We start from the raw sequence: 22486 nt of genomic DNA, 5'->3' as shown, positions 1-22486 counted from the left end.
AGCTTGTTTATTTGGCTGGTGTTAGCCTTTGAGTTTGACATGCTTGCTGTTGTCAAACTAAAACTACTCTAAAAAAAGTAAAATCTATTTAAAAATCATCCAGTTCACCCCTCATTTGAGAAATAAGACTGAGAGAGATTGTCAATTCTCTAAAGTCAAGTAGTGAAAAAACTGGAATACATATTTTTCTCCCTGTTGGTTCAGGCCTCTCTTGCCAGAAACCCAATATGGTTAGCCATTGGAAATAGTGTGTATTGTTTTTATTTTAGGATAAAGAAAGAACAAAGTTAGTGTGTAGTTAGAAATCTAGTCATATGCTTAATCCAACCATGGTATACATGGAATAAATGTTGGAAACAAACAACAACAAAAAAATCGCACTAATCTTCTAGCCTAGACCAGACGTCCTGCTTTTAATGGGAAAGACCCAATTTTTAACAATTTGTCCCACGTCCCACAGCATTTTTTAAAAAGTCCTGATTTTTGGACAAATTGTTAAAAATTGGAACTATCCCGCCAAAAGCGGGACATCTGGCAAGAGACAATGGGTCCACTGGCCCAAGACAGTACAGAAACAGGGTACACAACCCTGGTTCTACTGCAATGGCCATACTTCACTGTCACCACTGGAACAAGCTATAAATAAAATTAAAACCATTGAGGAGAAACCAAGATGGCAGCCTAGATAAGCTGCCTCCTCACACAACGATTTAAAAACAAAAACTAAAAGACAGAACAGACATTATCCAAAAGCTGACAGAGTGGGAAATCTACAACTAGAAAGAAGGAGAGAGGCTCACAGATGGGAATGGGAGCTGCAAAGTGCTGAGGTAGGGAGACGCTCATGCACAGAGAGGAAGAGCAGCCAAATACATGGCTAGTGGGTGGGAAAAGGAAGTCCTGATTGCAATGAACCCTTTCCGACTGTACTGAACCCCAACACCAGCCAAAACCATGTGGATCCAGGCTCATACGGTGGAGTCCAAACTGTAGAGAAAGGCAACCAAAGACTCAGTGGGCAGGGTCTACAGTCATGCACATGAGTGAATGCGAGCAGAGAGGTCTGACCACAGAGGTTGCAGAGGTTGTCAGAAGCTCCAGACTACAGAGACCCAACCCAATTCTGGGCAAGCCCCTGGGGCACCCACGCTCTTACACAGGGAATCTGAAATCAGGTGGAAACTCAGGGGAGCCTCGGAAGGCAGAAATCAGGCGGAAACTCAGGTAAACGTACAAGGGCAGGGCTGACAGGAAGCCAAGACTGAGACTCCGCCCCATCCAAGCTGAGCACAGAGGCTTTTGCAATTTTGCAAGTCTGATCCTATAATACTATCTCCAATACAGAAGGTATCCCTGAGTAGACACAGATGATACTCACATCCAATGGGCCTGGAGGTCAATTCCTCCCAGTGATACCAACTACAATCAAGACTTAACTACAACAAGGCTGTACACAGTCCACAAAGGGGAGCACCAACAGTGTCTACCTCAAGTAACTGGGGAGGCTGACCCACTGGGCCATATAGGACACCAAACACACAAAGGGATCCTACCAACTCTGTGAAGCAGTGACAAGGCAGAGACAAGGAAATAGATATCAAATGAAAGAGATGAAGAACAAAAGACTGAATATAGAGTTCAAAACCACAGTTATAAGGTTTTTCAAAAATTTCCTAGAAAAGGCTGATAAATTTCATGAGACCCAACTAGAAATTAAACATAAACTGACTGAAATAAAAAATATTATACAGAGATCTAACAGAAGACTGGAGGAACACAAGAATCAAGTCAAAGATTTGAGATACAAAGAGCCAAAGGACACTCCTCTGGAGAAGCAAGAAGAAAAGAGAATCCAGAAAGTTGAAGATAGTGCAAAGAGCCTCTGGGACAACTTCAAGCATACCAACATCAGAAGAAGAGAGAGTGCAAGATATTGAAAACCTATTTGAAGAAATAATGTCAGAAAACTTCCCCCACCTGGTGAAAGAAATAGACTTAAGAAACAAGAAGCACACAGATAAGAAAAAAATAAATAAATAAAGGAGTTCATCACCACCAAACCAGTATTATATGAAATGCTGAAAGGTATTCTTTAAGAAGAGGAAGAAGAAAAAAGATTTTAAAAATTATGATCAACAAATACAGGTAACAACAAGTGAATCTAAAAACCAAGTGAACTAAAAATCTGAGGAACAGAATAAATTGATGAATATAATAGAATATTGGGCAAAGAAAGGGAGTGGACTGATAATTATAGGGGAAAGGGGTGTGGGAGTGCAGTCTTCCAACAACTCCAGAGGGAAACAATGGGACAAGGGGCATAACAATGACATAGCTCTCAGCTGGGCTGGGAGAGTGTGATGCCAATGAGGATCTCAAAAGTGTGACCAGAGAAAAGGGATGAGGGGGAGACAAGAGTGGAAAAGAAAATAAGGCCACATCATGGAGGGCCTGGACAGACACACTAAGGATTTTGGACTTAATTCTAAAGGCCATAGAAAACCATTGTAAGTTTCCATAAGAGATATGATCACATTTACATTTTTAAAAGATTCTTTGAGCTGCCTGTAGAGAATGTTTAGGGACCAAGTGATACTAGAGGTTGACAGGTCAGAGAGAACACATGGTATCAAGAGGCCCTGAGGCCAATGGGACTTAGTACTCTCGGTACTAACCTTGATGGCTTCACACTAGAATGGAATCAGGAATGTCTAGGTTAAAAGCTATCACACTCATGAGACTTGACAGGTAATGTCTAGAAGTTAAAATAAAGTACAAAAGATGCTGTATCTCTTCTCAGACCAAGAGACTCTAAGAACAAAGGAGAGAACTTACCAAACCCAAGATTTACTAAAATGGGAAAGAAGAGGGTGTGGACTCAGTTTAAGGAGAGAATAATAAATAGTTCATGTGTAAAGACAGACACACATACAGAGAGAAAGTGAGAGAGAGGATGAAAGGAAGGAAAGGAACTCAAGAATGAGAGAGAGTATGAGATAAGTGACAGGACCTGACATCCCATCCCCTGGGATGGACGCTATGTTGTTCAGAAGCCAGTTATTGTGCTCTCGGCGAACACACAAGGATGTTCCCACCAGGAGGCTGGACTCAATGAAAGCCACTGTGAAGGTCCCTAACCCATGGGCCTACATAACGCACTGGCTCTGATGCTAAGTGTAAAAAGACACCACTGCGAGGTTTTTGGCCATGAGTGATAAGCTCTGAATTTTCTGTCATTTCAAACCTTTAAGGTGCAGACGAGAAAATGAGGGCAACATGAGCAGTGACTTCCCTGAGATCTCAGGCTGGACCTCAGGCCTGTTTTGTCCGGTGTCCCATGCTGTGTCCCACTGATTCTTATCATGCTTCCACCTCTATGTTTGTTCATCAGATTTTGGGGACGCCAGCCCACAGGTGTTACGGACCTTTTCTCATCTACACCTGATGACTTCCTATGGAAATGGTGTCTGGCATCATCCTCACTGGGCAGCTCTGCAGACTGGGGGATGCCCTGAGAGGCACAGAGGCTTCCTCAGGGCACAGAACAAGTAAGGAAAAGGAGGTGAGAGCACAGCTTTCTCTGCCAAGCCGGGGTCCCTCACACATTCCCAGAGAACTGGGGAGAAGGCTGTGCTGGATACTGGGTACTGATTGGTGTACAGGTGTGGAGGTAACATGGGCCCAGAGGGTGAGATGTCAACAGCCCATGGGGTCTTTGGGTGACTCTGATTGGAGGAAGGGGCACAGGTCATGGAACCTTGAAGGAGTGACCTCACTTCCTTGCTGAGAGAAATTGGAACCATGGTAACCAGATATCCACATTCTGAAGGCAACTGCCTTTGCAGCTCACTTGAGTGGAGAGGGTCAGGAGACAAGGATGTCTCTGTGTTGCTTCCCATTCCTCCGAGGCTCTGGGCAGAAGAAAGCCCAGGCTGAGAGATGTTTTTGTTGGTGTAGAAACAGGCGCAAGCGCCACCACCGATACCCCTTGCCCTCTGGCAGGAGGCACCTACAGGTAATCCAGGGCAGCCCAGGCCAGGCCCATACAGGCCATGCACCAGCTGGGCTCATACCTGGGAGCCCCAACCTCTTGCCCCTCATTCCGGGGATGTGTGTTTGTGTGTGTGTGTGTGTGTGTGTGTGTGTGTGTGTGTGTGTATGTACATGTCTGGGATGGTGAGGGACAGCGTGGGATGACATACACATCCTTGGGCAGGAACAGGTTGGTCAGTGTCAGAAGCCTGGAGGGTGTGTCATGTGAGTGCTGGGTTCGGAGATCTGCTACCCACTTGTTAGGATGGGACGGGGTGGAGAGTATTCAAGGGTGTCATCAACTTCACCCCCTGCCTGGAGGTCTTTACAGATGCTCCTCTCTGCCTGATCTGGGGAGCAGAGCAGGTGGTGGGCATCTGCCACACTGACACTGGTCCTGTGCCTCCTGTTCTGGTAGTGGGCTCTGTCTTTGCAGAGCTCCAACAAGGATGTCATAGAGGAGCTGGCAGACGGGTTCACTTATGCCATCAACGGGTACAAAGGACAAGTGCTTCAGGCCAGGAAAACTGTCCAGTGCCAAACGGAGGTGAGAGCTGGCCCACACCCAGAACCCTGAAGTGACTGGACTGGGACCAGAAGTCAGACTCAAACCAGGGGCCTCCAAGATCTCACAGACCTACTTCCAAAGAAACTTGTACTTTCAATCCACCTGACCAGGTTCCTGCGAGGGTAGAAAAGCAATCTTTCTTCATGTTTTGCTGGAATCAGAGAGGAGGCATTTGTTGCCATCTGCATTATGCCCCTTTCAATTGATTAACTCCCTGCACCAAGTAACCTGTGGACCAGTCCCAACTCCACTGTCCTTGTCGAACTTTCCCAAGTCTTAAACATCATCCCACTTGATAGTACTGTGTATTTTAAAAATAGAGGGCTGCAGGTAAGGGAGGGATTAAGGTCCTGAATGTTTTCCTCTGCAACCTATCACCTCACAGAGGAAGACAACCATTGCATTGAGGCCAGGTCAGGAGCTGTGACCTTACCCAACTCCATGTCATCCCAACAGGTACACAGTTTTTATCAGTGATTCAGGCTTTCACTGTTGCTAGACCTATCACAAATCAATGCCTGCTAGCTCAGCAGGGCTGCCAGGAACATCCTCTCTGTGTCCTGATAGACGAGGTCTGCCATGACACAGGACCCCAGACTGGGTGGGAGGTTCCTGAAGCCTCCTGGCTCAGTACCCACTCTGTCTTTGCAGAGCTCCCAGGAGGACATCATTGAGGTGCTGGCCCAAGGACTCGACTGCACCACCTATGAGGTCATGGTGCAGGTGCACCAGGCTGATGACACAGTCCAGTGCCTGTCAGAGGTGAGAGCTGGCCTCGAGGGTCTCCACACCCACAACCCCAAGAGGACCTGGCAGTGCCCAGACACACACTCAGATCTGTGGACTTCCCCTCCCCCCAGGACCCTCTCCGGACTCTCCCTAGACTCTCCCACAGCCCCATAACAAAGAAATCCGGACCCCCACTCCTCCCTCCAGCTACATGGGAGGGTAGAAAGACACTCCTCACATATTTGTAGAAATATGAGAGAGAAAGAGAGATGTGGTTTGACTTCACAGTAGACTCCGTCAACACGTGGGCATTTCGCTGTTGTTTAAACTACCCCTGCCACTCAGTCCACAGTCCTTGCAGAACTAGGCCAAAAGCAGATGTCCTTCCCCCAGTGATGCAGCCCTTCAGTGCTGTTGGACATGGGCCTGATTCAGTTTGGCTGCCATATCAGCAGTGCTGCCTGGAGCACTGATTGTGTTGGAATGGGCTGTGTTAGGCTGGTAGGGCTGCCTTAATATAGGACCACTCTGGGTGGTGTCAGCAGCAGACATTCGTTTTCTCACTATTCCAGAGGCTAGGAGTGACACAGGAGGCTGTCAGCAGGGCTGGCTTCTCCTTAGGGGTCTCTCCTCAGCTTGTAGATGGCCATCTTCTCCCTGTGTGTCACATGGACTCCCCTCTGCACTGCCATGTGTCCTCCCTTCCTCTTCCAAGGACACTGGTCAGACTAGATTAAGACCCACAGCACTGAGTTCACTTCACCTTAATTGCATGCTTGAAGACTAACACTCAAATGCGGACACATAATGAAGTTCTAGGGTTTGCAAATTCATGGGATTAGGGGACACAGTTCAGGCCACAGTACATGTAGTATCCACAGCTGGAGATGGACACCCACTGCTGGAGGAAGGACGTGCACATAAAAACATTTATCGGCTGCAGGTGGATTCCAAATCCAAAGGGCTGGTGCAGGGACATAGCCAAAAGCAGTTTCTGATGATTGTCCCTGCCTTGCTCCCAGCCTGGCCCGGGGATTTCTCACTCATTGAAATTTTCACCTGTCCTGTCCGATGCCAGGTTGTCCAACTCTATCACAGTGTTCCTTCATTGGCAATTGCCTCATGGGTATTTTGAGTCACCTGTCCCTTGTCAGCCACCACATAGATTTGCTCCTTCCCAAGTCCTTTGTTGAGATTACTGCCAGGTGATCACTTTTCTCCAGTCTGCAGTCTTCAAGCATTTGCCACCTTGCAGGATCTGGGATCTCCAAAATGAGGGCCTCAGAATGCCCTTTAGTGTAAAAGGATGAACATAACTTTCTCCTTTGAAGTCAATGGTTTTCATAGGCCATGTCTACCATGTACGCTGTTTCCACTATGGGGAGGGACAAGGCTCCCACACCCTTTCCACCCAAGTCAGGAACAGATAATCGTCCATTACCTGAGAGGGGATGTCATGCAGGTCAGGTCCCAGTTCTGACCTGCATGCCCTTCACCAGACTTTTGATATCCTTAAGCTTCTGTGTTCTCAGCTCTCTAAGGGGAGGTTTCTAGAGGACTCACAGGGCCCGTACTCTTCATATAGACTATTCCTACAGGAAGGTTTGCTCTTCCTTAGCTAAGAAAGAAAAAAAGGGGGAGGAGGAAGATGCCTAGAAGGTGACATTTGTATGGACATGCACAGAACTTAAGTGGCACTTTGAATACCTAGAACGTCCTTCAGCCTGGGCACTCCTGTCCACCCTCTTGAGCACATCCCTGTGGGGCTGGGACCTCCCGAATGAGCTCCAGACCTCAATCCTTGTGGGATTCTCAGTCATGCCGCTGACTCGATGTCCTTACTTGTCCCACCCAGTGCGCAGCTGAGGTAACTGGTAACCTGCCTGAGTCCTGCAGGATGCAGGACCTTCATGAAGGCATGTTGGAGCAAGTGGCCACATCCATGGTACCAGCTCTCCAGGGGGGAAACATCCCCCATGTCTCCACCCTGGCCTTCTGCAGAGCCCAACAGTTCCTGGAGGAGCTGTTAGCTAGGTGAGCACACACTCCTGACTCTGCCCGCTGCAAGCTGTGTGTCTTGAAAATGTCACCACATCTTTCTGAGTCTCAGTATGCTCCTCTGAAAGGTGGGGTGGTAGGGGGAAAACCTCATAGCACTGCTGTGGGGAAAATCCATGGCAGGTTCTACCTGCTCCCTGGGTCTTCAGACAGGGTTGCCGGATGTGTGCCCGTGGTTTGTGGCAATGATTTCAATCTGTCCCTTAGAAAGAACTCTGACTCACCCAGCAGTGGCCTGTGGCATCACAGTTTGGAAAAACATATGGAAATCAGTCTGTCAGGCAGTTGGACATTTCACCTAGATGGTCCTAGGTCTTGGTGTAGCCACTTGGGGGTTCTCGGGCAGGCAGCAGGGGCCCCAAGCTCACTCAGATGGATGAGATGGTGCTGATTGGAGTTCATTTATTCAACAATGTGTATGAAGCTCCTACCGCAGGGAAACAGGTTTGGAGACACTTAGCCCGACTTAAGGAATGAAGCAGATACAACCCCTGAACATCAGTTCTAGGCAGTGGGTCCCGCAGTCACGCTGTCCATCATTCACAGGTCCTGTCCACCAGCCATCATAGCTGATGTCATCAAGGTGCTTTTGACATCTGCAGGCACACCTCCTCATACTGATCAGGGTGACACACCGCAGGACCAAGTCATAAAGTGAGTGGTCTCTGGGTCCAGAAGGAGGCCCCCTGTGTCAGCAGAGTGGGGACTTTGAGTTGGGGAATTGCCTGGCAGAACCCTGATCTTATACACCTTCTGATTCCCATGAAAGGCTTGAACTCTGCTTCTATTCCAAAAGCGCGTGAGTCAAAGAGGACAGAGGATGGGGACCCTGGTCTTGTAGACCCAGAGAGGAGGCTGGGCTGAATTATGCCTCAGAGTCTCCTTCCCCCCAAGACCCATTGTCCTCTGCCCCTCTCTCCATCCACCTCCACTGACCACAGTGGAGGGCTCAGAACAGGATGGTGGTGAGCAGGCAGCTCAGGAGTCTGTCTCAGTCCTCAGCCCAGATGCCCAGGGACATGGAGGGCTGGGGTGGGCAATGTACAGGACCTTCAGGAGAGCTGCCAGTGGGAAGAAGAGTCTCACACAGACTCCACATTAAACCTGCTGGATCCCACACCTGCTACAAACAGAACAGCCACCTATGGGCTGGGTATGGCTTGGGGCTTTTCCCTGGATATGAAAGGGACTGCACAGAGGCTCAGTCCCAAACAAGAGTGCCATGGGAGGGTAGAGTAGAAGGAAAGACCAGAACTCTGACTTGACTGCCCACCTGCCTCTCCCCAGGGCCATGGCTTCGATGGTCGGGACCTGGCTGAACCAGGTCCAGGGTTTTGGGCAGCCCCTTCCTTTTGCCTTGTTGGAGGCAGAGCAGGCCTTGGTGCCCATCAAGTCCCCTGCATCACACCTATTGGGACAAACCCAAAATCTAGAGCTGGAGCATCTTGAGCCCACCGAGGCAACTCAGGAAGGTGAGGGGGACTGATAACCTGGGCACATAACCTGGAGAGGGCAGGCGTATGGGCTGGAGTTCCCTTAAAGGCGCTGGCATCTTTCCTGTCAGTGGAATGTCAAGGGAAAGCCAGGTGTGTGAGAAAACCTCCCTCTCTCTCTCTCTCTCTCTCTCTCTCTCTCTCTCTCTCTCTCTCTCTCTCCCTTCCTCCCTCTCTCTTCTGCTCCAGGTCCACAGCCAGAGCTTCGGAGCTCTCCAGAGCCAGAGGAAGGGCCTGCTCAGGGGCCAGAGCCTGGTCCAGCCATTCGCCCCACCCTGCCATGGCCTGGCCTGAGGCAGTACCTGAGGCCATTATGGAGCCAGCTGCTGGAAGCCTTCTCTGTTGCTGTCATGAGAGTTCTAGGCGATTATCTTTAATAACTAAGAGGAATGCACCCCAACTGTATATTTATAATAGTAAATAATGATAATGTCCAATAGTACCTAGCTATTTATGTAGACTGTAACCCATTATATTAAGAACTTTTTTGAATAAATAGAAATAAAGTTGTTGATTGAAAACATGTGTTGACCTGATATATTCATGTACATATACATAATATATATGTACATACACACACATATTCACACATACATATGTACACACATATGTTGACATGGAAGGATGTTCACTGCATCATACAGTTTTAAAATAATGTTTAAAACATTTAATTTTTTCTGGTAAGTATAAACTGATGAAATGGAGAAATGAAATCTGGAAATGTATGCATCAAAATGTGAACACGAGTGAACTGGAGGAATTGAAACTACTAGAAGTGACAGTATCTTTTCCTTTTCTTATGTATAGTTTCTGGTTTTACACTAGGATCATATATCCAATATATAAATATAGAGTAGAGAGAGGAAAGGAGAGGCAGAGAAACATCGATGAATAGTGGGTCAGCTGCCTCCTGCCCACCCCTGAAAGGAACTGACCGCAAAACCCTGCCAAGTACCCCCCTTCTGGGAACTGATCCGGAAACCTTTCAGTGCAAGGGGAGATGCCCACCCAAATGAGCCCCATCAGCCAGGGCTAGGCTAAATGTATATTTTAAAAATATACTTAGATTGATTTCAGGGAGAGCGAAGGAGAGAGAAACAAAAATGATGAGAGAGAATCATTCCTCGGCTGCCTCCTTCACGACACCCAATGATGATCCAGTCTGCAACCCAGGCATGTGCCCTGACCTGGAATCAAACCAACCGTGAACGCCTGCCTGGTTCACAGGGGGACCCTCAACCACTGTGCAACACTGGTCAGACTCAATCATATCTTTCCAAACTTTCCCGTGTGCCAATTTATATCTTCAAATGCTCTCATTAAGAGCAAAAATTACTTACTGGGCTGCATTCCACTTCACTCAGTGTTTAGCTTGAGTTGCCATTTGAGCAGCAACAACCACTAGGATAATTGTTAACAATATTTAAAACCACTGGGGATGGAAAGAGCATTGCTTTGGTTGCAACAGGAATAATTCAAAACAACTCTCTCCACTCAACACTTCGTTAAACATTTTCCTTCCCCAATGAGCCCCGAATTTTACTCAGCAGTCAAACTCCTCTTAGCAAGAGGCAATGGTTCCACCAGCTCAGGACAGTACGGAAACAGGGTACACAGCCCTGGTTCTACCGGGGGGGCCACGCTTCACTGTCACCACTGGAACAATCTGTAATTAAAATTAAAACCATTATGTCAAAAACTTCTAAGCTGAAAAGGAAAAAGGAGTAGTGGGTATTTCCAAAGGAGGCATGCTGTTCAAGAGGGATCCACGCAGTGCCGTGACCCAATCATCCAAAGCTCATCGTTCTCACGTGAATACTCTTGCTCTGAGGGGAGATATATTTCCTTTCTTCCATTTCATACTTGCTTTCCAGGGAAACCGGTTGGTCTATACACAAAGCCAACACTCCTCCTTGGGTATCCAACAAGAGAAACCTAAATGTCTAAGTGAATTTTAACGTTTACTTAATTTGAATTAATGAAAGTTTAAAATTAGAACGTTATATGGGGTAGCCATGCTGCTGTGGCTCAATGGTTGAGCGTCAAACCCTGAACCAGGAAGTCCCAGTTTCATTCCCAGTCAGGGCACATGCCTGGGTTGCTGTCTAGGGGCTATGTGATTGATCAATGAGGCTCTCTCATCATTGGTTTCACTCTCTCCCCCCACCCTCCCCTCTCTCCCTTCTGTTTCCCTTCCTCCCTCTGAAATCAATAAACAGATATATTTTTTTTAAGTTACAAATGTATAATATGGGCCCTATTAGGCAGAGTACTTCAAGACACAAGGAAACAGATTTGAAAACAGTCATTCCTGAATCTCGGGACACCTTTCCTCCACATGTCCACAAAGAAGAAATGTATGGGACCATTAGTGTTCACAGCAGAAACAGGAAGCTCACTATCACACACTTCCCAACTGCCCTGTCCCTGTCCTCTTCCTGCTCCTCCTCTTCCTCCTTGTCTTGCTAATCTTCCTCCTCCTCCTGGGCTGAGGCACCTCCTTCAGGAGCAGTTTGCTACTAAATGACCCCATGTCCCTTGCAATTTGGCCTGCACTGGCCAAGGGTTCAGGCAAGGGTCTCATAATTGATTTCTGAGACACTATTTTCCTCCCTGATAAAAAGCACAACAGCGAAGACAGAACTTTTTTCCTCTCTTGGATGCTGGGAGCTGTTGCTGCAGCCACTTTGTCACTGGCAGCTTACCCTGCTATCACTGAGCAGTTGAATTCAACATTGGATCCACCTACCCATGGATTGGTTATTTTGTGAGAAAAACACATCCCTACTGTTACTTTCATCAGTATTCTGCTGCTTATAATTCTCAGCTTCCACACTGAATGAGGTCCTTCCAACTCCTGAGGGTGAACAGGGCTGTAGCATTTCATGGTATAACAAAAAAATACCAAAAAATCAAACAAACAAAAAAACAAACATACACACAAACACACACACACACACACACACACACACACAAAACAATATGGGAGCAGAGAGGAGGTCAGAGGAAAGACCAAATATGCCTGAAAGAACACCAATCTTCCAACAACTCCAGAGGGAAACCTTGGGACTTGGGGCATGACAATGACACAGCTGGACTGGGAGAGTGTGATGCCAATGAGGATCTCAAAAGTGTGACCAGAGAAAAGGGGTGAGGGGGAGACAAGAGTGGATAGAAGATAAGGTCACATCATGGAGGGCCTGGACAGACAAACTAAGGATTTTGGACTTAATTCTAAAGGCCATAAGAAGCCCTGGTATGTTTCCATAAGGGGCATGATCGCATTTACATTTTCAAAAGATCCATTGGGCTGCCAATAGAGAATGGTTAGGGACCCAGTGATACTAGAGGTTGACAAGTCAGAGAGAACACATGGTATCAAGAGGCCCTGAGGGCAATGGGGTTAGTACTCTTGGTGCTAACCTTGATGGTTTCACACTAGAATGGTTGTATAAGGAATGTCACAGTTGAAATCTATTATGTTCATGGGACTTAACAGGTTATGTCTAGAAGTTATAATAAAGTAGCAAAAGATGCCACATCTCTTCTCAGACCAAGAGACTCTAAGAACAAAGGAGAGAACTAACCAAAACCAAGATTTACTAAAGTGGGGTGCAAAAGGATGTGAACTCAGTGTAAAGACAGAACAATAGTTCACGGACACAGACAGACACAAACAGAGTGAAAGTGAGAGAGATGCTGAGAGGAAGGAAAGGACTTAAAGAATGAGAGAGAGTATGAGAGAAGTGACAGAACCTGATATCCCATCCCCTGGGATGGACGCTATGTTGTTCAGAAGCCAGTTACTGTACTCTTGAGGAACACACAAGGATGTTCCCATCAGGAGGCTGGACTCAATGAAAGCCACTGTGAAGGCCCCTAACCCCTGGGCCCACATAAGGCACTAGCTCTGATGCTAAGTGTAAAAAGACACCACTGCGAAGTTTTAGGCCATGAGTGACAAGCTCTGAATTTCGTGTCATTTCAAACCTCTAAGGTGCAGATGTGAAAATGAGGCCAACATGAGCAGTGACTTCCCTGAGATCTCAGGCTGGACCTCAGGCCTGTTTTGTCCGGTGTCCCATGCTGTGTCCCACTCATTCTTGTCATGCTTCCACCTCTATGTTTGTTCATTAGATTTTGGGGACGCCAGCCCACAGGTGTTAGGGACCTTTTCTCATCTACACCTGATGACTTCCTATGGAAATGGTGTCTAGCATCATCCTCATTGGGCAGCTCTGCAGACTAGGGGATGCCCTGAGAGACACAGAGGCTTCCTCAGGGCACAGAACAAGTAAGGAAAAGGAGGTGTGAGCACAGCTTTCTCTGCCAAGCCAGACATTCACAGAGAGCTGTGGAGAGGGCTGTGCTGGATACTGGGTACTGATTGGTGTACAGGTGTGGAGGTAACATGGGCCCAGAGGGTGAGATGTCAACAGTCCATGGGGCCTTTGGGTTTATCTGATTGGAGGAAGGGGCACAGGTCATGGAACCTTGAAGGAGTGACCTCACTTCCTTGCTGAGAGAAATTGGAACCATGGTAACCAGATATCCACATTCTGGAGGCAACTGCCTTTGCAGCTCACTTGAGTGGAGAGGGTCAGGAGACAAGGATGTCTCTGTGTTGCTTCCCATTCTTCCGAGGCTATGGGCAGAAGAAAGCCCAGGCTGAGAGATGTTTCCCTTGGTGTAGAAACAGGCGCAAGCGCCACCACCGATACCCCTTGCCCTCTGGCAGGAGGCACCCACAGGTAACCCAGGGAAGCCCAGGCCAGGCCCATACAGGCGAGGCACCAGCTGGGCTCATACCTGGGAGCCCCACACCTCTTACCCCTCATTCCGGGGATGTGTGTGTGTGTGTGTGTGTGTGTGTGTGTGTGTGTGTATGTACACGTCCGGGATGGTGAGGGACAGCGTGGGATGACAAGCACATCCTTGGGCAGGAGCAGGTTGGTCGGTGTCAGAAGCCTGGAGGGTGTGTCATGTGAGTGCTGGGTTCGGAGATCTGCTACCTGCTTGTTAGGATGAGACGGGGTGGGGAGTATTCAAGGGGGTCATCAACTTGACTCCCTGCCTGGAGGTCTTTACAGATGCTCCTCTCTGCCTGATCTGGGGAGCAGAGCAGGTGGTGGGCATCTGCCACACTGACACTGGTCCTGTTCCTCCTGTTCTGGTAGCAGGCTCTGTCTTTGCAGAGCTCCAACAAGGATATCGTAAAGGAGCTGGCAGATGGATTCACTTATGCCATCAACGGGTACAAAGGACAAGTGCTTCAGGCCAGGAAAACTGTCCAGTGCCAAACGGAGGTGAGAGCTGGCCCACACCCAGAACCCTGAAGTGACTGGACTGGAACCAGAAGTCAGACTCAAACCAGGGGCCTCCAAGATCTCACAGACCCACTCCCAAAGAAACCTGTACCTTCAATCCACCCGACCAGGTCCCTGTGAGGGTAGAAAAGCAATCTTTCTTCATGTTTTGCTGGAATCAGAGAGGAGGCATTTGTTGCCATCTGCATTATGCCCCTTTCAATTGATTAACTCCCTGCACCAAGTAACCTGTGGACCAGTCCCAACTCCACTGTCCTTGTCGAACTTTCCCAAGTCTTAAACATCATCCCACTTGATAGTACTGTGTATTTTAAAAATAGAGGGTTGCAGGTAAGGGAGGGATTAAGGTCCTGAATGTTTTTCCTCTGCAACCTATCACCTCACAGAGGAAGACAAACCATTGCATTGAGGCCAGGTCAGGAGCCGTGACCTTACCCAACTCCATGTCATCCCAACAGGGGCACAGTTTTCATCAGTGATTCACGTTTTCACTGTTGCTAGACCTATCACAAATCAATGGCTGCTAGCTCAGCAGGGCTGCCAGGAACATCCTCCCTGTGTCCTGATAGACGAAGTCTTCTATGACACAGGACCCCAGACTGGGTGGGAGGTTCCTGATGTCTCCAGGCTCAGTACCCACTCTGTCTTTGCAGAGCTCCCAAGAGGACATCATTGAGGTGCTGGCCCAAGGACCCGACTGCACCACCTATGAGGTCATGGTGCAGGTGCACCAGGCTGATGACACAATCCAGTGCCTGTCAGAGGTGAGAGCCGGCCTCGAGGGTCTCCACACCCACAACCCCAAGAGGACCTGGCAGTGCCCAGACACACTCAGATCTGTGGACTCCCCAGGGACCCTCCCAGGACTCTCTCTAGACTCTCACACAGACCCATGACAAAGGAATCCAGACCCCCACTCCTCCCTCCAGGTACATGGGAGGGTAGAAAGACACTCCTCACATATTTGTATAAATATGAGAGAGAGATAGAGAGGGAGAGAGAGAGAGAGAGAAAGAGAGAGAGAGAGAGAGAGAGAGAGAGAGAGAGAGAGAGAGAGAGATGTGGTTTGACTTCACAGTAGACTCTATGAGCACTTGGGCATTTCTCTGATTTTATTGTTTAAACTATCCCTGCCACTCAGTCCACAGTCCTTGCAGAACTTGGCCCAATAGAAGATGTCTTTCCCCCAGTGATGCAGCCCTTCAGTGCTGTTGGATATGGGCCTGATTCAGTTCACCTGCCATATCAGCAATGTTGCCTGGAGTACTGAGTGTGTTGGAATGGGCTGTGTTAGGCTTTTCGGGCTGCCTTAATATAGGACCACTCTGGGTGGTGTCAGCAGCAGACATTCATTTTCTCGCTATTCTGAATGCTAGGCGTGAGACAGGAGGCTGTCAGTAGGCCTAAATTCTCCTGAGAGGTCCCTCCTCAGCTTGTAGATGGTCGTCTTCTCCCTGTGTGTCACAGGATTCCCCACTGCACTGCCATTTGTCCTCCTCTCCTCGTCTAAGGACACTGGTCAGACTAGATTAAGACCCTCAACACTGAATTCAGTTCATCTTAATTACATGCTTGAAGACTAAAACTCAAATGCGGACACGTAATGAAGTTCTAGGGGTTGCAAATTCATGGGATTAGGGGACATAGTTGAGACCACAGTACATGTAATTTCCTCAGCTGGAGATGGACACCCACTGCTGAGAGAAGGACGTGCACATAAAAACATTTATTGGCTGCAGGCAGATTCCAAATCCAAAGGGCTGGAGCAGGGACATAGCCAAAAGCAGTTTCTGATGATGGCTGCTGCCTTGCTCCCATCCTGGCTGGGCATTTCTCACTCATTGAAATTTTCACCTGTGTTGTCTGATGCCAGGTTGTCCAACTCTATCACAATGTTCCTTCATTGGCAATTGCCACATGGGTACTTTGAGTTACCTGTCACTTTGCAGCCACCACATAGATTTGATCCTTCTTGAGTCCTCTGCTCAGATTACTGCCTGGTGATCACCTTTCTCCAGTCTGCAGTCTTCAAGCATTTGCCACCTTGCAGGATCTGGGATCTCCATTATGAAGGCCTTAAAATGCCCTTTAGTGTAAAAGGATGAACATAACTTTCTCCTTTGAAGTCAATGGTTTTCATAGGCCATGTCTACCATGTACGCTGTTCCCACTCTGGGGAGGGACAGGGCTCCCACACCCTTTCTACCTAAGTCAGGAACAGATGAGTGTCCATTAACTGAGAGGGGATGTCATGCAGGACAGGTCCCAGTTCTGACCTGCATGCCCTTCACCAGACTTTTGATATCCCTAAGCCTCTGTGTTCTCAGCTCTATAAGGGGAAGTTTCTAGAGGACTCACAGGGCCCGTGCTCTTCATATAGACTATTCCTACAAGGAGATTCGTTGTTCCTCAGCTGAGAGGGGGGAAAAAAGATGCCTAGAAGGTGCCAATTGTAAGAACATGCACAGAACTTAAGTGGCACTTTGAAGACCTAGAGCCTCATTCAGCCTGGGCATCCCTGGCCCTCCTCTTGAACACATCCCTTGACTGGATGTCCCTCCTTGTCCCACCTAGTGCGCAGCTGAGGTAACTGGTAACCTACCTGAGTCCTGCAGGATGCAGGACCTCCATGAAGGCACCTTGGAGCAAGTGGCCACATCCATGGTACCAGCTCTCCAGGGGGGAAACGTCCCCCAGGACTCCACCCTGGCCTTCTGCAGAGCCCAACAGTTCCTGGAGGAGCTGTTAGCTAGGTGAGCACACACTCCTGACTCTGCCCGCTGCAAGCTGTGTGTCTTGAAAATGTCACCACATCTTTCTGAGTCTCAGTATGCTCCTCTGAAAGGTGGGGTGGTAAGGGGAAAACCTCATAGCACTGCTGTGGGGAAAAGGCATAGCAGGTTCTACCTGCTCCCTGGGTCTTCAGACAGGGTTGCCGGATGGGTGCCCATGGTTTGTGGCAATGATTTCAATCTGTCCCTTAGAAAGAACTCTGACTCACCCAGCAGCGGCCTGTGGCATCACAGTTTGGAAAAACATATGGAAATCAGTCTGTCAGGCAGTTGGAGATTTCACCTAGCTGGTCCTCAGCCTTGTTGTAGTAGCCACATAGGGGATCTCGGGAGGGTAGCAGGGGCCCCAAGCCCACTCACATGTGTGGGATGGTGCTGGTTGGAGTTTATTTACTCGACAATGTGTATGAAGCTCCTACTGCAGGCAAGCAGGCATGGAGACACTTAGCCCGACTCAAGGGATGAAGCAGACACAACCCCTGGGCCTCAGTCCTAGGCAGTGGGTCCCACAGTCACGCTGTCCATCATTCACAGGTCCTGTCCACCAGCCATCATAGCTGATGCCATCAAGGTGCTTTTGACATCTGCAGGCACACCTTCTCATAAGGACCAGGGAGACACACCGCAGGACCAAGTCATAAAGTGAGTGGTCTCTGGGTCCAGAAGGAGGCCCCCCTGTGTCAGCAGAGTGGGAACTGTGAGTTGGGGGAGTGCCTGGCAGAACCCTGATCTTATACATCTTTTGATTCCCAAGAAAGGCCTGATCTCTGGTGCCTACTATTCCAGGAGCACACGAGTCAAAGAAGACAGAGGATGAGGTCCCTGGTCTTGTAGACCCAGAGGGGAGGCTGGGCTAAGATGTCCCTCAGAGTCTCCTTCCCCCAAGACCCATCGTGCTCTGCCTGCCCCTCTCTCCATCCACCTCTACTGACCACAGTGGAGGGCTCAGAACAGGATGGTGGTGAGCAGGCAGCTCAGGAGTCTGTCTCAGTCCTCAGCCCAGATGCCCAGGGACATGGAGGGCTGGGGTGGGCAATGTACAGGACCTTCAGGAGAGCTGCCAGTGGGAAGAAGAGTCTCACACAGACTCTATGTTAAACCTGCTGGATCCCACACCTGCTACAAACAGAACAGCCACTAGGGGCTGGGTATGGCATGGGGCTTTTCCCTGGATAGGAAAGGGACTGCACAGAGGCTCAGTCCCAAACAAGAGTGCCATGGGAGGGTAGAGTAGAAGGAAAGACCAGAACTCTGACTTGACTGCCCACCTGCCTCTCCCCAGGGCCATGGCTTCGATGGTCGGGACCTGGCTGAACCAGGTCCAGGGTTTTGGGCAGCCCCTTCCTTTTGCCTTGTTGGAGGTAGAGCAGGCCTTGGTGCCCATCAACTCCACTGCATCACACCTGGTGGGCCACGCTCAAAATCTAGAGCTGGAGCATCTTGAGCCCACACAGGCAACTCAGGAAGGTGAGGGGGACTGATAATCTGGGCAGATAATCTGGGAGGGCAGGCTCACGGGCTGGAGTTCGCTTAAAGGCAGTGGCACCTTTCCTATCTGTGGAAAGTCATGGGAAAGCCAGGTATGTGAGTAAATCTCTCTCTCTCTCTCTCTCTCTCTCTCTCTCTCTCTCTCTCTCTCTCTCTCTCTCCTCTCTCTCTCTCTCTCTCCTGGTCCAGGTCCACACCCAAAGCTCCAGAGCTCTGCAGAGCCAGAGGAAGGGCCTGCTCAGAGGCCAGAGCCTGGTCCAGCCAGAGGCCCTGCCCTGGCTTGGCCTGGCCTGAGGCAGTACCTAAAGCCATTATGGAGCCAGCTGCTGGCAGTGATGGAAGCCTTCTCTGGTGCTGTCCTAAGAGTTCTAGGCAATTATCTTAAATAACTATATTTTTATAATAGTAAATAATGATAATGTCCAATAGTACCTAGCTATTTATGTAGACTATAATCCATTAAATTAAGTAGTCTTTTGAATAAATAGAAATAAAGTTGTTGAATAAAAACATGTGTAGACCTTATGTATTTATGTTCACATACATAATTTCACATGTGTGTTTGTGTATACACACATACATTAGTATACATATATGCTGATATGAAAGGATGCTCACTATATAATACATTTTTAAATAAGTTTTGAAACATTTAATTTTTTCTACTAATTAATTATTAACTTATTTAATTGAAAAATAAAATCTGGAAATATATACACCAAAATATTAACATTAAGATTTATGAACCTGGTGTGGAAAAGGGTGTTGACTAACTTAAAAGTAGAATAACAGGTCAGTGGCACAGATAGACAGTCAGACTCACATACAGAGGGAAAGTGAAGTAGATGCTGAGAGGAAGAAAGGGACTTCAAAAATGAGATTATGAGAGAAGTAACAGGACCTGACTTCCCATCATCTCATCTGTGCTCTGCACTATCCAGAGTCCAGTTTATGATATGGAGTCTAAACTTAAGAGAAATACAAACAGATGTCACTATACTGTTCACAAAATCTTTAACAACACATGCTTACCTCGATCAATTGAGCATACATGTTCTGTGGTTCTGAAAAGCACTGTGTGATCCCTGTAGTAATGATCTAAGTAAAACTCCCATTTTAAATCCCTAAAACAATAAGAACATATAAAATAGAAATAACAAGGAAGGTGTTACAACATTTTACCCCAATAGTTGGGATTCATCAATAGAGCTTTCCAAGTTAAAAACGTACCTGTGAGAAAGAAGATAATCAAATCTAGAATCCCTTTGTTCTATTTCTGGACTTTCCACTGTCCAATATGGTTAAGTGCAACCTGAACTCCTTTAGCTAGACACATTTTGTGGAGGTGAAATTACTGTAAATACACTGAGGTCTAGGTTCTCTTCCATTACTTATTACCCATGTGATCTTCAGCAAACCATCTCTAGAACTTCAATATTTTCTTCCACAAAATTAGGAAATACCAGTTAATTCACTGTGAAGTTTTAAAACTAAATAAGATATGTGAAATATACCAGACCCCACAATTAGGGTTGGAAATCATTTCATAATAAAATAATTTTCATGATAATAATAATTTGTTCTGAGAGAAATAAAAAATTAAAACTGCCATGTCTCAGAATTCAACTTCAGTATCTCAAGGAAGATCACAAAAATTAGAAAATGTGTTGTAATCTTAACTCAGATGTTGACATTTTTATTTCATTCAATTTTCTTTATTATCAAGGATCACAACACCCAAATGTGTGATCTTTAGAATTCAGTGCCAAACAGAGTGCTGGCAAGGCTGTAAAAGTGCAGAGTTAGAACATCTAAATGTAGATCCACTAGGAGCCTGGAAGACACAAAAAGAGACAGCACAAGTGCAGCTGCTCTTGGAAACACACTCAGACAGGTTTTCTCATCACTAAATGGGGATCATGACTCCCTGACCTTGTTGACAACTTATGTAGCTAAATTGCAATTCTCTGAACTGTAAGCACCTATAGAAGGTAGGTATTGTTACAGTACAGCAGGAATTGTTATAGAACTCCCACCTCGCCGAAACTGGTTTGGCTCAGTGGATAGAGCATCAGCCTGCGGACTGAAAGGTCCCGGGTTCGATTCCAGTCAAGGGCATGTACCTTGGTTGTGGGCACATCCCCAGTAGGTGGTGTGCAAGAGGCAGCTGATTGATGATTCTCTCTCATTGATGTTTCTAAATCTCTATCCCTCTCTCTTCCTCTCTAAAAAAATCAATAAAATGTATTTAAAAACAAACAAACTTCCACCTCAGCGCAGCCAGTCAGCTTGTCAACATGAAATGCTCTGTGGATCACCCCCAGCGTTTAACATGTTTCCTGACTTCCTGCTGATCTTAGGACAAAGATGATTCACAGACCCTTATACAACCAATATCTTCAAACAACTCTATTTTACCAAAAAAAAAAAAAAAAAATGCTCTGGTTTCTTAAGAAGGCCAATTTCTGAGTCATCTGAGCACTCCTGGAAGTTTTCACTCTACACACAGTATTTACCTTGCCAGCTGAACTAATAGGTCCACAAGTGAATGAATTCCTTCTCCCATCAGAGTATTTAATGTAGGCTCCTCAAAGACCTGGTGAAGAAGAAAAAGCATTGCAAGTATGTGAGAGATGAGAAGTGTAGAAGAATCCAGACTGAAATTCTGTGACAAGTCCTCATCCTTTATCTGAGAAACTTCTAAAGGACTCAGACATAAAGATCTGTTCAAAAGGTGAGGCTCAACCTTCTGGTGGTAGTCTGAATTCAATAAATACTCCCAATCCCAAGAAGAAGAAACAGGTATTGATTTTTAAAGCTTGCCTCCTTGTAATTAGGGGGGTGAGAGTGATCAGGGAGGGGCCGATGGGGGGAAAAGGAGACATATGTAATACTTTAAACAATAAAAAAATCAGTCAAAGCAATTCAAGTTCCACTTTCACATTAAGTGGATCTAAGAATATAGAAAACAATCACAATGCTGGCCCAGCAGGTGTGGCTCAGTGGTTGAGCATCAACCCATGAACCAAGAGGTTATGGTTCAATTCCTGACCAGAGCACATACCCAGGTTTCTGGTTTTATTCCCCGGAGAAAGTGTGCAGGAGGCAGCCAACAGGTGATTCTCTCTCATCAACAATGTTTCTATCTCTCTCCCTCTCCCTTCCTGTCCCTGAAATCAATAAAAACATTTTTTTAAAAATCACAATGCTGAAAAAATGAAAGAAATATCAAATCCTACGTGATTTCAGTGATATTCTAAATCCTCTGTTGTCATTCTCACAGTCTCCGCAGCCCCTTCTGCAGTAGATGTGTGACTCTTCCTTTAATGAATAATATAAAAATGCCTAGGCGAAACCGCCATTATTCATGGCTCCTTATTTTGAACAACAAAAAAAGAGGTATACATTAAGAATTTAAAAAATCAATAAAATTCCAAAAAGAAACTTATTGTAGGCTTTTTTAAACTTATCCTGAGATATAACAAATGCCTAAAATTAAAACAAAATGCTTATATAAGAAAATTGCAGTAAATAATAACCTATTAACAAATAGTATCTAAATAAGAATTATGGTGAGCTAGAAGGGGAAAATAAAAAAAAATAGAAGGGGACATCTATAATATTTTCAAAAGGAAATATTTTCAAAATAAATAATTACACACACACACACACACACACACACACACACAATATCCCCACCAGCTCAACACATGCAACAGGGGAACCAAAAAAGCAAGGTAAAGTAAAATTAGATAAATTAATGATAATTATAAGGAAAGATAAACTATGTGTGCAAATAAATTTTATGTTGAATAGACAAAAATTTAAAAACCTACTAGATAGAAGCCTTGCCACAAAAGTGATCTCAAACAGCGGCTCAATCTGTATCGACCCTATGTCCTGTTTAAGACTAAAGAATATCAAAAGAACTATTTCATAACCTACAGATTTAATGATCTTATAATTCTTAGACATTCCTAGACTCACTTCAGAAAAAAA

At 46.7% G+C, this 22486-nt stretch overlaps 3 protein-coding genes across 4 annotated transcripts; 2 read left to right on the top strand and 1 right to left on the bottom strand.

Annotated features, from left to right (window-relative positions):
- Positions 1 to 563: 563 nt before the first annotated feature.
- On the bottom strand, positions 564 to 21272 carry LOC118727986 (anaphase-promoting complex subunit 1-like). 2 transcript variants are annotated; one of them, XM_045587281.1, is made up of 3 exons: positions 21004 to 21272; positions 19520 to 19611; positions 564 to 636 (listed from the first exon to the last, which is right to left on the bottom strand). In XM_045587281.1, the coding sequence occupies exons 1-3, from the start codon at positions 21102 to 21104 to the stop codon at positions 596 to 598; spliced, it is 234 nt and encodes a 77-aa protein (XP_045443237.1). In that variant the 5' UTR covers positions 21105 to 21272; the 3' UTR covers positions 564 to 595. The 2 variants fall into 2 exon arrangements, with proteins under 2 accessions (XP_045443237.1, XP_036309964.1); XM_036454071.2 differs by lacking the exon at positions 564 to 636 and adding an exon at positions 9499 to 10546.
- On the top strand, positions 5120 to 7665 carry LOC118727987 (ral guanine nucleotide dissociation stimulator-like). The gene is made up of 2 exons (XM_036454072.2): positions 5120 to 5362; positions 7185 to 7665. The coding sequence occupies exons 1-2, from the start codon at positions 5180 to 5182 to the stop codon at positions 7365 to 7367; spliced, it is 366 nt and encodes a 121-aa protein (XP_036309965.1). The 5' UTR covers positions 5120 to 5179; the 3' UTR covers positions 7368 to 7665.
- Positions 14789 to 17051, top strand: LOC118727985 (ral guanine nucleotide dissociation stimulator-like). Its single transcript, XM_036454069.1, has 2 exons — positions 14789 to 14971; positions 16782 to 17051. Exons 1-2 carry the CDS (start codon positions 14789 to 14791, stop codon positions 16962 to 16964), a joined length of 366 nt encoding a protein of 121 aa, XP_036309962.1. The 3' UTR covers positions 16965 to 17051.
- Positions 21273 to 22486: the final 1214 nt, after the last annotated feature.

This window comes from Pipistrellus kuhlii, unplaced genomic scaffold (genome assembly GCF_014108245.1).
Source record: "Pipistrellus kuhlii isolate mPipKuh1 unplaced genomic scaffold, mPipKuh1.p scaffold_m20_p_27, whole genome shotgun sequence".
In the NCBI taxonomy this organism is placed as follows: domain Eukaryota; kingdom Metazoa; phylum Chordata; class Mammalia; order Chiroptera; family Vespertilionidae; genus Pipistrellus; species Pipistrellus kuhlii.
The sequence above is the reverse complement of the archived record's forward strand: the minus strand, read 5'-3'. Positions and strand labels throughout refer to the sequence as shown.